The sequence below is a fragment of the Pteropus medius genome, unplaced genomic scaffold, assembly GCF_902729225.1.
Source record: "Pteropus medius unplaced genomic scaffold, Ma_sr-lr_union100, whole genome shotgun sequence".
NCBI classification, from domain to species: domain Eukaryota; kingdom Metazoa; phylum Chordata; class Mammalia; order Chiroptera; family Pteropodidae; genus Pteropus; species Pteropus medius.
This window is the reverse complement of record NW_024345479.1, coordinates 1775785-1792014: the sequence shown is the minus strand read 5'-3', so window position 1 is coordinate 1792014 and position 16230 is coordinate 1775785. Positions and strand designations below refer to the sequence as shown.

Below are 16230 nucleotides of genomic sequence, written 5' to 3'. Positions count from 1 at the left end.
CTAAAATGGGGGTGGAGAAGAAGGCAGTTGGTAAAAGGTGTTAGTACAGGCAAGACAGTGGTGTCTAGGGAGTCAGCCGTGGGCGAGGAAGCCCAAGCTTTCAGGCAGGAGACAGAGCGGATGCCCTGTAGGTAACTTCTGGCTTGAGCACAGGCCTTTGCCCATGCCACAGGAACACCCCCAGGCCTGGGAAGAATGTACCACTCCATCTCTGTGCATGATCATGTTCCTGCTTCAGTCGCTTGAGTGCAGTTTGCATAAACCATATGAGATAAATGTGCGTGCATTTCAAGGCCTCTTTTTAAATGTTGGAAAAGGGTTTGAGGGCATTTCATCTGCAGCATCTGTTAAATTTCACAATGTCAGCTATTGACTTAGAACACATTTAAACTGTTCTGGCCTAAGCAAGCTCTAACACGGGCATGAGAGGACGCAAGTTGTGTTTCTTCACCTGTCTTCTTGCCAGTGGATGTCTGACCTCTGGGCCTGTTGCACCCTCAGGCAATGGAGTGGGTCAGAGATCGGTAAAGCCTGATCCCACCCTGCTCGTGCGAGGGGAGATGTTTATTTACCCAGAGATGAAACACTGGAAGCCAAACTACAGTGGTCACTGTGACACATAGCACAACCCAGCAAGTGAATTCCCTGGGGTTAGTGAACAATAGTAAAAAATAAGGTTATAGATTCCGGTCCCAGGCGCTTGAGGAGCCACAGGCTTCAGTGCAGACATGGCCAAGTCCAAGAATCACACCACTCACAACCAGTCCCGAAAATGGCACAGAAATGGCATCAAGAAACCTTGATCATAAAGATATGAATCTCTTAAGGGGTGGACCCCAAGTTCCTGAGGAACATGCACTTTGTCAAGAAGCATAACAAGAAAGGCCTGAAGAAGATGCAGGTCAACAATGCCAAGGCGGTGTGCACATGCTGAGGCTATGAAGGCCCTCGTAAAGCCCAAGGAGGTCAAGCCCAAGATCCCAAAAGGCTGCAGCTGCAAGCTCAGTTGACTTGCCTACATTGTTCATCCCCAGCTTGGGAAACACGCTCATGCCTGAATTGCCAAGGGTCTCAGGCTCTGCCGGCCAAAGTCCAAGGCCAAGGCTCAAACCAAGGCCCAGGCTGAGGCTGCAGCTCCTCCTCCAGCTCAGGTTCAGGCTCTAGCTCCCAAGGTGCCCAAACCCCTACGAAGGCTTCAGTGTGGAAGCCCCTGTCTGCGGACGTGAGGATGGAAGGACTGGCGTGACCCCTGGGCTGCTGTCTGCACAGGGCTGGCGTCCTCCTGCGCTATTTGTACAAATAAACCTGAGAGGCAGGATCTGTCAAAAAAATAAAAGGTTATATTCATCCTCAAAGTGAACGTGGGAGGGAAGGAACTGGCAGCAGTAGAGAAGTGTGAATTGGGCCACGCGTACACACTGAGAGCCCATTCACGTCCCCCCATTTCTGAGTTTGGAGGTCAGTTGAGTTGCGCTAGTCTAGGGCTGTTCTTGCTGGTGGGCAAGGGGCCATGTAGCATTTTCTGTAGCAGATGCCTGGTCTGTGTCTCTTTCTGGGCCCGAGACATGACAATGCAGGGGGTGGGAGGTTATGGGTAATGAGGCCGCTACTCCCTGCCACACCTCTGGGACATCTGCTTTCCTGGGAGGGAGGCCAGTGTCCCTCTTTTGAGTGGAAGGAGAGGCCCCACCCTCTTTTTCCCCCTGGAATTTTTCTAGGAGCTCAAACCAAGGAAACTGGGTCATTGTTAACCCTCTCCCGGCAAAGAAGGCCATGGCCTCACCTGTCTCTGAGGCTAATGCAGCTTCTTTCTCCCTACCTGAGATCTGAAGGCCCCGGAAGCTCTGTGTGTGTGTGTGTGTGTGTGTGTGTGTGTGTGTGTAGTGGGGGTATTTTTCTGCCCACTTCTACTACCAAGTCCGCCCCCAACCTTGTACAGTCCCTAGAACCACCCCTGCCCCATCTTCCCACGCCTTTCCCCACTCAGAATTGCTCTGCATCTCATTTGCCTTAAACCCTACCCCACCCCTAGGCCTGTTTCTTTTCCATCCAATTGTTCATCCTCAACACAGAAATGAAACCGAGAACCTAACTCCCAGAGAGAATCCTTTCTTCAAAAGATCCGTTGTCCGATTTCCTTTGGGCCCACTTCATTTTCCCAGACCTAATGGCAAGCGTGGGGCCTATGAAAGGGGGAGAAGGGAGGTTCTCCTTAAGGATCTGGCCACAGGACAAGAGGGATGGTGCCTGTCAGAGAAGGCCTGGAAGGTCTGGGATGAGGATGGTGTATGCCAGGATGGATGTGTAGGGGCGTGCAGACGAGTCTGGGGGAAGAGCTCCGAATGGGAGCTTGGAGTTTGGGTTCAAGTTCTAGCATTGCCAAGAGCTCCCGAGAAACTTCAGTAGGGTAACTTCCCTCTCGGAGCCTCATTGACTCACTTGTACAAGCAGTGGGAAGGACAGACTAACTCATCTCAAAATTGCCCTCCAGCCTGAGTTATAAATTGTATGAGGATGAAAATGAAGCTAAGAAATTGAATTTGGTTTCCTTGCAGTTAGCAACCTTTTTGTTTTAAGCTACCATTTATTAAACATCTCTTAATAATTACCAACCACACTTCTATTGGGATTTCTAAGCATTTTACATGTACGAATGATTTTATCCCTCACAACGAGCCTAGGAGGTAGGTACTGTGGTTATCCCCATTAGGAAACTGAGGCACAGAGAGACTAAGTAACCAGCCCGAGTAGTGCAGCTGCTATTCAAACCAGGCAGTCTGGCTGCAGAGTCTGTGCTCCTCATCACCACACTCAGCATTCCAGGCATTTGCAAATCCTCTCCCTTTTGCAGTCAAGAAATCTGACACAGAGCAGCCGAGCAACAACTGAAGGTCACACAGCTGGGAAGCAGGAGAGATGCCATTCAAAGTTGACTGGGCTCCAGAGCCTCTGCACTCCCCGCTAGCAGTCCTGCCAGATCCTCAGGTCCTCAAAGCAAGTTTATCCAACATCCCTACATTGCAATGTCTCTTCGAGCAAGTCGCTTCCTCCCTCTGGGCCTCAATTTCTCCTTCTAGAGAATGATTGGGCATTGGACCAGCTGATCTTTGAGATCCCTTGCAGCTCTGTGAGTCCATGATTTGAGAAGCATGGTGCTGCTGGCTGAAATGACAGAGTTGTGGCCTGAGGGTGCAGCTAGGGTGGAGGAGGGGACAAGGGGCTGGCTATGGAAAGAAGGGGTAAGCTGTAGGAGATGCTGAGGGGCTGTGAAGGCCATGAACCTGGGCAGATGGGGGCAGTTGTATGAAGCAGAGGAGAGAGATGGGGAGAGAGAGAGGGAGAGAGAGACACATTGGCGGGCCTCCCCAGCAGGTCTGTTTCTTCTTCCCCAGGGTCCCCCAAAGCTCAGGGTAGGCACATGAGAGTGTTGGCAAAGGAGCAGGGCCAGGCCAGCAACGAGCTGAGGTCAGAGCTCCTGAGATAGAGCAATTTGCGGGAATTAACATTGCTGGGGGTTTTGTTGTCTTTGTAAATACTTGGAGACGTCCAGTTATTTTGGAAAAAAAGTATTTGGAGCCGAGGTAGCACGCTTGAGCAGTTGGCCTGGCTTCCTGTTCGTGACCACTCTGTTACATCCCTCCCCTTCAGGAATGGATGATCTTTTCCCCGTGTAACCTCATTAGGATGTGCACACCAGCAGGCTCACACTCACACACACTGGGATCAACCCTCGCCCCACACTCGCACACACAGTTGCAGCCGTGTCTTTAATATTTAATGCCACCGCTGTGATCACTGCTCCACGCGGCCTGTGCCCGTGCTAGGCTCGTTCTTCCCAGGGTGCCAGTTCCCGGCTTGGAGGCTGACTAACGAATCGTCTTCAGTGCATCATCACTCGGAGGAGGGTAGCTTAATGTGCTTCCGAGATTAGAGAATGGGCTTCATTATCAGGCAGGCTCCATTTTTCATGAGTCTCTTTTCACTTCAGAAAATTGATAGAATCCCCTTTCGCACGAGTGTCTCAGCCCACCCCGACCCACCGCCCCCGTCCTTTCCCTGAGTTATTACAGTGCTGGGTCCTTCAGACAACTACCTCCTCATACAGCACAGGTTGGACTAACCTTCTCCCTGGCTTGGAAAAGTCAGAGTTCTGGGCGGATATCAGGGCACTCGGTGACATGGGGCCCGCGCCTGTGTGGGAGCAGTGGTTGTTCAGGATCCCTGCCCTTCCATGATGGGAGCCATGCCATGGAGGTTCGTTGCTACTATAGTGGCCAGTAGGGAGACTCGTGGGCAGACCTGGCTCTCAAGCATCCTCCAAAGGGTGCAGCTTCTCACACGGGTCCCATCTCAAGCCCCCTTAATCCAGCATGTCATGGTCTCTGAGCCCAGGGAGGGGCCTCCCTATAAACACCAGTCTTGGGAGTCTGAGCGGACTGTCAGGGGTTCTAGTTGCAGACTGAGCTAGGAAAGAAAAGCAGACCAGTGTGTAAATGTTGCTGAGGATCAGGGAGAGTTCACAGCCGCAGTGGCTAGACCCGTGTCCCTGGGTCATTTCTGACCATGAAGGCTTTGGTTCTGTCCCACGAGCTCTGGAGGGGTATTTGTAAGATGGACACCCCGCATTTCCTGTCCTCCTACCTTTTAGCCTCTTAGGTCTGTGTCATTGGATGGACTCAAGAGTATAGCTCAGTAGACCTCCTGGCTCTGAGCATCTCTGAGAAATGAAGACTCGGGTGAGGGAGGAGGGAAATGGGGGTGGTCAGGTGGGACGTGGGGGTTTGCAAAACAAGAACACACTCATTTGCCATTTACCAAAAAAATTTTTCCTTTCTTTTAAAGCTCTTGTTTCCTCAAGGGAAAACTTTTATTTGTATATGAGTAAAATGTGCTCTCTTAATGAATTGAAAGCAGAACAGGATGAATAGTATTCTGTCCTTGTGACAAAGAACAAAGAAGCAGCTCATTGGCTTTGGGCAGCCAGCATTGTCACCCACACCCGGGCCCCTAATCTTTCTCTCTGCCCAATCCTCCATCCTAGCAGAGCTGAGACACGAGAAGGTCTGGCCACGCGTCATCCCCTCCCCAGAGCCCTGGCTGGGAACATGGCTTTGGCCGGCTGGAGGCAACGGGCTTGGCCTACAGGAAACACCACACCCCTCCCTGCGGAGAGCCTGTGAGGGCAACAGCCTGAGGAGAGGCAGCAGGCGAGGGGCAAGTGTGCTTGTAGAGAGGCTTGGAGACTGCCATTTCTTGCTGGCTTGGATGACAGTGGATAAAGAGAGACAGAGGGAGGGATTCAGAGAGTCAGTTGACCCATCGGTGTCTCCCTTTCCCTTCCAAGCCAAGAAGTCTCCCTACCACCTCTGGTCTTGGAGACAAAGCCTCGTTTTCTGGAAGACCCTGACTCAGCCCCTGAAAGTTCATTCCGAAGGCTCCCCAGGCTCTTCCACCAACTCACTCTGACCAACGCCTATCCCTTCACTCCAGGAGCTGTGAACTTTCTCGACTTTCACTTTTGGTTGGGGGACAACAGCTGTGGTGGCAGAGTGTTGCTGGATCTGGTAGCTTATCAGCCACATCTCTTAGCAAACTTGGTTGAGGTAGCTAGGGCCAGTGTTTGTTCTTCTGTGGCACGGTGGGAGTCTCTCTAGTCCAGGCAGAGGAGCCTCTATGGGGAGAAGGTGGTGGTGGTCTCGGCCTCCACGCTCATCGAGGAACGCCGGGTATGCCGGCAGGAAGACCATTGCTGGAGCTGCTCCCGGCTGAGGCAGCCGAGGTCCTTAAAGAGCTTGAAGAGGTCATTGCGAAACTTGACGCCGATGAAGGCGTACAAGAAAGGGTTGACACAGCAGCGGACGCAGGCCAGGCTGTAGGTGATGTCGTAGGCGATGTTGAGTTGCTTGCTGAGCTCACAGCTGGTGGTGGTGGTGATATTAAAGTTGGCCACCGTCTGGGCCAGGACCACCCCGTTGTAGGGTAGCTGGAAAGCTATGAAGACCACCACCACGGCGATGATCACCTTAATGGCCTTGTTGCGTTCGAAGTTGCGTGCCTGGAGCAGGGTGCGAATGATGACAAGGTAGCAGAAGCTCATGGCCACCAGGGGAATCAGAAAGCCCACCACCATCTGGGCCACCTGGATGGCGATCAAGGCCTCCACGTGCTCCGTGATGAGAGAGCACCGCAGCGTCTGCTCGCTGCTGCTCTTTTGGATGCCGCTGTACAGCAGCTCTGGGATGGAGAACACGGTGGCCAGCATCCAGATGCCAACGCAGGAGAGCTTGCTGATGAAAAGGACGCGGGCGCGGTGGCGGTGGGCCGAGACAGCCTGGACGATGGCCACGTACCGGTCGATGCTGATGCAAAGAAGCAGGAGCATGCCGCTGAAGAAGCTTATCTTGTAGATGCCAAAGATGAGCTTGCAAAGTTGGACACCAAAGACCCAGGTCTTGGCTGCACTGTACGCCCAGAAGGGAAGGGTCAGGAGGAAGAGGATGTCCGCCATGGCCAGGTTGAGTAGGTAGGTATCAGTCATGGTCTTGAGCCTCTTGAAATAGATATAGGTCAGCACGACCAGCCCATTGCCCAGTAGACCCACGAAGCAAATGACAGAGTACATGATCGGGAGGAACCAGGCCTTAAAGTTCCGCACGTCCTTCTTGAAGCACACAGACTCGTACAGTGTGTAGTCCACCGTGGTGTTGTCTCCGAAGTAATCATCTGTGACCTCATCTTGGCACAGGCACACCTGCGGGAAGGAAGCAGGAACATGATCCAGTGTAGCTACGTGGGTCTGAACCTCGCTGCCCTGGGATTGCCTTGAGCAGTCGTTTCAAAGTGTGGCATCATCACATCAGCCACAAATTCCTGGACCCCACCTGAGACCTACTGCACCAGAATTTCAGAGAGTGGGGCCCAGGAATCTGTTTTTCTAAACTTTCCAGGTGATTGTTTGGTTTGAAATCAGTGCTTCTCGAATTGTAACAAGTATATGAGTTACCCGGGGATCTTGTTAAAACGTATGTCTTGAGCCGGGGTGTGATTTTGCCAACTCTCAGAGACTCGACCTCACATGGGCCGGCGGACTGGAAATAGTTTGGGCTTTGGGGTCAAATGACCCTTGAGCTAGTTAAACACACTTCATCTCTCTGAGCCTCAGTTTCGCCTCTGTGAAATGGAGGTGAACACTACCCCCTTCACACGGTTGTTGTGAGGTACCTAACCCAGGTGTTCGCACTGTTTCATCTCCACGGAGCTTTTTCTGGGCTCGCTGGAAATTCCAGGAGGGCAGAAACCTGTGTCTTTCTGCTAGAGCCTCCTGTAGAACCTGGTAGAAAGAGCTTTCCAGAAGGGGCAGAAGGGGAGCCTAACAAAATACCTCGGCTCTTGAGGGAAAATGCACCTTGGAGTTAAGGTTGAGGGCTGCCTGGAGCGAGAGGAGAGGAAGGCAAAGGGTCTGAGGGCCACAAAGCCCTGGTTTGTCGTGAGCTGCCGCGGCCGTGGGTGGTGAGCACCCTGAAGGCTTTTACAGGCCCCTGGGGCCCGTGGCACAGTGCCTGGCACACAGCAGGAGCTCAGGTGACGGGTGCCCAGTGCCAACATGGCCATCGCAGGAGTGGATGACTTGGTCACGGGGCTGCCGCCTCCGCAGCTTTGACCCAGTCCTCTTGGAGGCCCTGGAAGGGAGCACAGCTCTCTCCCGCTCTCCCTCTGTGCTCCCACCCTCTCCTCCCACCTCTCTGCCTCTCTCTTTCTCACAGTCTCTTCCTGCAGATCCCAATCAGCAAGGCTCAGCTGCTCAGGGCTTTTTTTAGCCTGTCTGCAGGGTAGGGTGAAGGTTTAGGCGGCCTGCTGTGATTTTATCAATGGAGGAGGGCACGTCTGTGCACAGCGACACAGTGACAGCTGAGCCCGTGCAGGGCTGGGACCTAATCTGGAAGCTGATGGTCCCTCCTCTAGGAACTGGGCTCTGGGCAGCTCAACAGGATGGTTTTTCACACAACTGGGGAGCTGGAGAGACTTTAGAGATGAGGATAGGTATTCGGAGAAGCCATGTGGCTCACTCAAGGTGACATAGTCAGAAGTGGAGCCCAGTCTCCCAATTTCCCTGTATCCTGTCTCTGTCTTTCTTACTTCCAAATTCTGGGTTCATCACTGTCCTGCTTGGGGACAGGAGGAGGACAAGAGAACGTCCAGGAGCCTTTTCTTTGGGCATTGCTATCTCGAAAAGGAAAGTCACTGGCAACCCCTTTTCCTTTGTCTGGACATGATTACAGCCTGGGGGTCCTGGAAGACCACCCACGGTAAGGCCTAAGGCCTTAGGTCTGGGGTTCCTGGACATAAGGGGGTTCTGGGATTTCCTGAAGGGCCATACACCCAGCCTCCGTGAAGTATGCTCCTTACCGCCCGGTAGTGCCATCTCTTCCCCCATTTTTATGACCCCATGGGCCATGAGACTTGATGCCTCTGCAGCCCACAGCCCCACCACATCCTGCCCCATCTGAGCCACCTCCATCCCCCCAAGTAAAGAGCAGAATGAGCCCAGCTGTTCCTCATCCCCTCCCCAATCTTCCAGGCTCCACTGGTAGCAGTATAATCCCCCCGGAGTCCTGAAAACAGGGGAGAGAGAGGGGAGGGAGTGGTGATGGGGAAGGGGGCCAGGCTGTGGGCTGCGGCCCAAGCTCCAGGGGGGCCTCTGAAATGAAATGTTGGGAACAGCGCCCAGCTTGGGGCCTGCCTCTGGCCAGAGCTCTTGGAAAGCGGCCTTTCTGGCCTCCAGACCTGGGAAAGAGCCAAATCTGGAGTACTGCCTCTCCAGTTCTTGTCTCAGAGGCCTGCTCCCCATCCAACAGAGCTCCTGCCCCCACAAACGAGGGAGAGTGGGCTCCATGAGCTACAGTTTCTTCTAACTTTGGCACTCGGTAGGGGCAGATTTTCTGTCTCTACTTCTGGGATTGAGAAGCAAAGCCTTGTAAACTGGGGGTCTTTGCTCCTGCAGAATTCAGGTCCTTATAAAGTATATGTGCCTCCCACTCCCTCCCACCCTTAGGGTCCTGGACCCCATCCTTTCTCCACACCCCCCTAGGGAACTGGGCTTCTAGGGGAGCCTTTGGCTGGGGGTTGGGGAGGGAGGCAGACTTGAAGTAACAGGATAGTAACCAGGCCACCACACCAAAGGTTTTTACTCAGCTCAATAAAACACATGAAGTTTTTTACACAGTACGCATGTGCACACATATGTGCAAAACCCAGTAACCTGACAGCCCTTGCTTTTTGCAGCTCTTCTCTCTCCAAGAGCTCAGCTGCGGTCCACACTTCCGTCTTTTGGATGGAGATATTGGAAGCGGGGTGGGGAAGGTGGTGGTAACTTATTTTCCCTCATGTTTTCATTTAAATGGAGTAAAAGAAGTTCAGAGAACATCTGTGGCTTTCTAGGGTCACTCAGCAGATGGAAAGGGGCGGCCGTGAACTCAGTGAATGGCGGGTGGGTTAGTGTCTGGGTCTGTTTCCTTTCAGAAAATACCCAGCTCCTCCGCCAGAACCCGGGGCTTGGGAGGGGTGGGCCTGGGGACGGGGGTGTGGAGCAGGGAACGAACCTCACCTGGAAAATGACAAGGAGAGCCACGGCCAGCATGCTTTTCATTGGCTTCCCTAAAAGAGACAAGGCAAGGAAGTTATCGCTGGGCAGGGGTAGCTCTTTTTATTAAGGAAAGCCGCTGAGATGCGAGATGCTGTTGAGAGCTTCCATCATGAGCCCTCGGCACCGCGTTTGCCGAAACAGAACATCAGAGCCAGACTGTGCCTCGAAGCACCCGGCCACCTGCCCAGCCTCACCGCCCTCGCCCCCTCGCCCTCCCCCACCCTGAGGTCCCTGAAAGGAACAGATCAGAATGCAGAGCAGCCTCTTGCTTCTTGGGTCTTCAGGGCTTCTTCTGGACTTGTACAGTTCACCCAAGTTTGAGGGCCCAGACCAGCCCTCAGAGACCGAGCGGCAATTTGTCCTTGACTTCTGGGTCTAAATGGCCCCCTCCCTCTGTAGGACGCGCAGGAAGCAAGGCCCTGAGGTGGTGGTGGTGTGTGTGTCCCCTGTACTGCTTCAGTGCCAGAAGCCACTGGGGAGCACGACTCCTGCGCCCAGGTGAGTGGCAGCCACATATGAAGCCCTGAGTATCCCTTGAGGGAATCTGAGTAAAGGAATAGAGTGATTTCACAGGGCTGGGTAGGGGAGTGTTACTCACTGTCCTCTCAGAGATGGATGCGAGAGTGCTTCAGGGACCTATGGGGCTCCCCAACACACCCTCATTCAATCAACATTCATTCAGCGCTGACTGGTGGGTCACCTGGCCCATCCCCTCAGCCTGCCTTTGAGGCAGGGACCTCTTCCCCTTTACCCAGTGCAAGCCCAGAATAGAGGAAGTGCCCAGGAATTGTGTGCTGATGAATGAATGAATGAATGAATGAATGAATGCCCTGCTTTCTTTTCAATGGAGGAGGAAGCGCCAAGGTGGACTGAGGGAGCACTGTCCTGTGGCAGTGAGGAGGATGGACACTATTCCCTGAGGTAGCTACTTTTTTTTTGCTTGACTGAAGTGTGTGTATATGTTTTCTCTTCTTTAAATTGTTTCAAATCCAGGGCCTTAGGAGATGGGTGGAAGGGGAACCTGAGGTCAGCTGTGGGAAGAGACCCCGCCCAGGGCAGGGAGAGCCTGGGTACATTCTGGGTCAGGAGACTCTCCTAGGGTCTGAACAGCGGGTTGAGACTCTGGGTGCGCACGAAGCCTGATGTGCTGCAGGAGAACCCGCACTTGGCCGCTCAGTTCTGTTCTGTGGCCGGAACGTATTTCTTCCGAGGGCTGAGCACGGAAGACAGGTCACAAGGTAATTTGTGTAGAAGTCTTAACTCACCTAACAGCCTGGAAGAGCCCTGAGGAAAGATGCTGTGCCTTCTTCACCTACGTAGTCCCCTCCTTATGCCCTGACCCTCAGTTCACAGCAGGGTCAGGACCACACAAGAATCTGTGATGCCCCCAAAATAAATGCCAAACCAGGACTTGCAGGCTCGTCGCACCTCCATCGCACCCCAGTCTCAGTAGGGACAGGGAAATGGTTGGGACCTTGCTTCAAGAACCTTCTGGAGCCTGAGACCCGGCCTCCTACCCTCAGGCAAGCAAAGGGTCCCGTTTCCCAAGACAGCGAGCACATTCCTAGTGAGTCTGTGTCCTTGGCCACAGCGCCACCTGCTGGAAATCTTACTACATGCACCAAGTTGCTGTAAATGTTTTCTAGGGGGAATGCCTAAGGTGGAGGAGATTCTGGGCCTGAAGGCTCCTGGGGGAAGGAGGAAGGGCATCAAGCCACATAAACGGATAGGTGTTTCTCCCACCTCAAGCAAGTTATACTGCACACTACTTCTAGACACATCTAAGGCATAGCTCGGATGCAAACCCTGACTGCATCTGCTCTTAATCCTTAGGACTTCTCTACCCAAACTTAAGGAGGAAGCCCCTGATGGTTAGCACGGCAGTGAGCCCTCCACTGTCTACGTGGAGCCACCTTCCTATCTGTGTCTTCTATCTTGGGACAGGCACCCACTACCCCATCGTGCCCAGCTCGCGCCTGAATATTTTCAGTCCTGAGAGAAAATGGATTCTTGTGCAACATCAGAGCTCCTCTGTCTCAGTCCCCTTCCTTGCTGAATTGCCTCTTGAGCCCCTGAGCTTGTGTCCGCATCTCTACCTTTAAGCACATGCTCTCCAGGGTCCAACGAACACACCGTCCATCCTCCACTGACTGACTCATCTTGATATGAAGTGCTCGAGGTTTCTTTAAACGTATGTCTTTCAGTTACTCTAGAGAAAGCCTGCTCTGACTGTCAGTGAGAACCGAGAAACCTCAAAGTTTTGATAAGTCACAATGAGTGAAATATGAGAAGAACTGTGTTTCTATTTTACTCCATTAACCTCTTCTCCTGGGCCCAGTCCTATTCTCTTTGTCACTGGCTGGGGTAGGGGGTGGGAGCTGGTGTCTGTCTGTCTGTGTGTGTGTGCGCGTGCGTGCACATACACATGTGTGTAGGTGATTTCTCATTCCAGGTGTGCTGAAGATGCAAATGAGCAGGGATCTTGTAGGACTAGGTTAGGCCATTTTTAAGAAAGGTAACCAAATGGGAACTTAGGGGAACTCTGGTGTGTGATGGAGGGGGACTGGTTGGTAGCCATGAGTCAGTCCATTTCTGTCTGTTACAAAGTCATAAAGCAACTGGTAGGACCAGTGAAGTTGGGAAGCTCAGGGGTTGAGGAGCGGTTGACTTCTATGTGGGGTATTTTCGGAGTTCTTGAGTTTCTAGTAACAATTGTAATGTAAATTCCCTAGAACTCCAACCCGAGCCCCCAGCAGAGAAATTTCCTTTTTGTTTGAGAGGAGGGGATTGCTGGCTAGCTGCTCCCCCAAACCCCAAACTTCCATCCTCACATTTTCTAGGCCCTTTGGCCCACCCAAGGAATCACAGCTGCCCATCAACTGGCCCCAAAAGCCACCCCAAAGCTTTTCTTCTCTGGAATTCCTCACTTGCCAACACAAGTTTTCTCTTTTTGAGGGGCAGGGGATTGGGGGAGGAAAGAAGCAGGGAAGTGATAGGGTTCTGGAGAGAAGGTGAGAGGCCTGGGGACTCTCTTTCAGACGACAGGCAGGAATGGATGAGAGCTGGTTGAATCTTGCAGTCACTGTGTTATCAGCTGCTTTATCCAGTGATATAAGTCATATTTATTGAACTCTCACTTTGTGAGTTTCATTCTATATTCCAGAAGATAGAAGCCCAGAGAGGTTAAGCCACTTGCCTGGGGTCACACACTGCTAAGAGATGGTTACGAGATTTGAATGGAACTCTTACTACTGCGTGTTGCTACATTTCTGATGAGCCTGCTGTGTATAAGGATCTTTGCAGAGTGTGAAGGGAACCCTTGCTCCCCCACATCCCACAATTCACCCAGTTCTGTTGCTTCTCCCTCTCCCAGCATCTCAGAGCTGGCCCCACCTCTGCCTCGACATCAGGCTTTGCTTCCTCCTCGCTGCCAGAGAACTTCTGAAACACAAATCTTGTCCTTTTACTCAACTGAAAAAGAAAAATCTTCACTGGCTCCCCATTGCTTTTAGGACGAAGCCCAAACTCCTTGGCAATGCCATTCAAAATCTCGAGGATCAATTCTGCCTGTCCCTCCTGCCTCCCTTTTTTCTTGGCATGGCCAGGGTCTTTATATGCTCAACTTGCTTTTTTCTTATCTCCATTAACTTTGGTCAGAGCTGACTATTTGGGACCATACAGGCTGAGCCCCAGGATTCTCTGCTCGCTGCATAGAGTTTACATAAAATTGGATTTGGATGCCTGTAAGTGCGGCTTGCATCCTCCGGCTCACTCTGCTTCCCTCCACTTACTCCATCTTATGTCCATTCCTGCATTTACCTTGCTGGTCTCTGATGGCAATTGAGTCTGCTATTCCTGTTGCATCCTGGGCTCCCTTGCTCCTTGTTTGGTATATAACTCCTATACACACTTCAAAACCCAACTTAAATGCTCCCCTGACGCATGTTCACTATTCCTTTCTTTGAACTTTACAATGACCTTGCCCCAGCAGCACTGTATCTCACTCTGTTGCAGTGGTGTATTTACATAAACATGTCTTTCTCCCCACCAGACGAGTCATGCCTGAATTCTTCAGTCAATGATAGTTCACTGAAAGAAAGTACCGAGCAAAGAGGGGAGATATTTCCAATAGCTCCCCTAGGCTGAAGCACTCCCCTCCTCCCCAGCCAAGCTCCCAGAAGGCCAGAAGGGATTGGCCCTGAATCCCTTTGGCACCGCGTTTGCCACCATTTCTGGCCAAGCTGTGAGAGAGGAGTCTCTTGAAGGTTTTCTTTGCTTTGCTTTGGAGAATTCTAACTGACGTCTTAGGATCCACTTCTTGAGAGTGGGAAAGACACCTCAGGACTGCTCACTCAAATTGTGAAAAAGACGAGCTCAGCCCTGGCATTTTCATTTTGTGTAACAGAAAGTCTGCCCTCTCACCCCGCTCTTGCTGGGCAGAGGAAGATTGAAAAACAGACCTGACCTACCAACGGCAAAGCCTGTTCTGAGCAAGAGTTTCTCAGTGGCTTTCCCTCCAACCAGTATTTCTGGCTTGGCCGTTAGGGCTCTCTTGAGTAGAGTGAAGCAGCAAGAACATCTCTTTCTCTTGGACCAGAGGTTACCTTCCCTCCGCACATCAAAACCCATGCATCTAGCACCCCCAAACCTAGGTCTGGGGGAGGACCCTCCCTGGCGTGCTGGAGCTGGCTTTCACGAGCTCGTTAGCCAGTGATGTCATCTCTAACACTGTGTTCAGTCATTTCACGCTTGAAGTCAGCTATGGCGGGAGAATTTACACTAAGTAAATCGGCAAGCACTACCAATCGGGGCTGTCATCCACCCTGGGGAGCCGGTTTTCCAGCGTTTACCAGCACACGGCTGGGACACGGCCCAGTTCCCTCCGCAGAGGTCAGAATTAGGAGCAGGGTCTCCAGTGGATGACGTCGACATTCTGCGACTCTGGTGGGGAGGGGAGGGGGAGAGGGATAGCTGGCTGGGGAGTGGGATTTGAGGGTAGACAGCTGGGAAGAGAGTCAGTCAGAAGAGATTTTAAAAACTAAAATCAAGTCGGAGTTCTTGACGCCATTCATTCATTCCATAAACATTTTCTGCTCACATCTCCAAAGTACCTGGGATTCAGAGATGCAAGAATCAGACTCTGCCTTTCAGGAGTTCAGTCAGTGGGTGAGGTGGCTACTTTAACCCTTTCACAGCTGTTTGCTAAGTCCACCCAGATTTCTGGGTGGGCGGGAAAGGCAGAGATGAAGGAAAGAAGCTGTGGTGTGGTGGTGAGGGGTGTGAGGACAGCAGCGGGGTGCAGCAGAGAACCTTCACTTTTAAAAGCCAACCCTCTGTGGCTTTGAGGCCGCCGTGCAGCTTGCTTGTTAGTGAGAGCGAGCCTGGAGCCTGGCCTTCATAACCTTCGCCAGGTCTTACTGCACAGCTGAGATTTCTAAACCAGGTATCATATCAGTCTCTGGACGAACCCCTCAAAACCGCCTCAGAGCTTCCCTTGTATTCCCTCTAGTTAAGACCAAGCTTACACCAGAGGATGGGTTTTTTAAAGAGAAGAGTCATCTGCCTGGGTAGAAAAAGTGTGTGAGCGAGGCAGAGGCTGTGCTGGAGGCTTGAGCTGGGACTTCTCCAAGCTGAATGCCCCTTGCTGTCTCATTTCATGTTGCACACCCAGCCTTTAGCCTGCAAGGGGCAATGGCAAAGCTGGCGGGACGTGCAGCAGAGACAACAACCCAGCCTGCATTTGCACTGCATAGTACCATTTGCCCAGCGCAGTCGCCTTGAATTTGCTCCTTCTCCTAATCCCAAGAGAACTGATTGCAATCCCTACTCAGCAGGGGAGAAAGGTGGGAACTGGAGGATCCGGAGCCCTCTGAGAATTGCTCCCTAATGAAACCACAAGCTGAGATGGAGATCAGGTGCTGTTCTGATCACCACCAACCCCAGCCCTGCTGCCTTCTTCAGTCCCTACTGTTCTAAAAGACACCACCTCAACCCCTTTGTCTGTCCTGGTACCAGGGGTCATTCCCTTCCCCAGGTCTGAAAGATGCATCCTTCGTGCTTGGGAGAACGGGGTGGCATTCTCTGGGAGCAGCTGCCGATTCCTACCAAAGCAGAACCAGACTTCTCCGGCACGTTCCCCCATGCTTTCCTCCCCCACACGTTCCACCTGCATCCTCCGCCCCCATTCCACAAAGTCAGTCTGGGTGTCAAAGTGATCCCAGTACTGTTCTTCCTCCTACAGGAAGGTTCACTCACCCAAGTCCATGATACTCTCTGGGCAGCCGAAACCACACAGGAAGGCTGTGCTGGGGTTTGTGCTCCCCTGTCTGGGGAGGAAACGGTTTGAGCCCCTTTTAACTTGTGAGAGCAGCCACCTTCTACCCTGCCCCTCCCACTCCTGCTCCGCCCCCTCCAGACGAGCCTCACCCGGGGCACCTTCCGTGTCTTCTGAGACTAAAGGGCAAGAGAAGGTGAGGGAGTGATGACCTCCTTACTGGTCATAAGATTATGAATCACCACGTCATTTACATTTAAAAAGCCCCTAGTGTGGCCTCAGAGTGAAGAAGAAGGGCACAGCCCAAGGCAGG

General features: G+C 52.5%; 1 protein-coding gene and 1 pseudogene across 1 annotated transcript; one reads left to right on the top strand and one right to left on the bottom strand.

The window, feature by feature from the left end:
- The first annotated feature begins 728 nt into the window (after window positions 1-728).
- On the top strand, window positions 729-1226 carry LOC120611286 (60S ribosomal protein L29-like; annotated as a pseudogene).
- Window positions 1227-2215: 989 nt separating this feature from the next.
- On the bottom strand, window positions 2216-16019 carry CCR7 (C-C motif chemokine receptor 7). Its single transcript, XM_039873562.1, has 3 exons — window positions 15899-16019; window positions 9605-9654; window positions 2216-6751 (listed from the first exon to the last, which is right to left on the bottom strand). Exons 1-3 carry the CDS (start codon window positions 15906-15908, stop codon window positions 5672-5674), a joined length of 1140 nt encoding a protein of 379 aa, XP_039729496.1. The 5' UTR covers window positions 15909-16019; the 3' UTR covers window positions 2216-5671.
- Window positions 16020-16230: the final 211 nt, after the last annotated feature.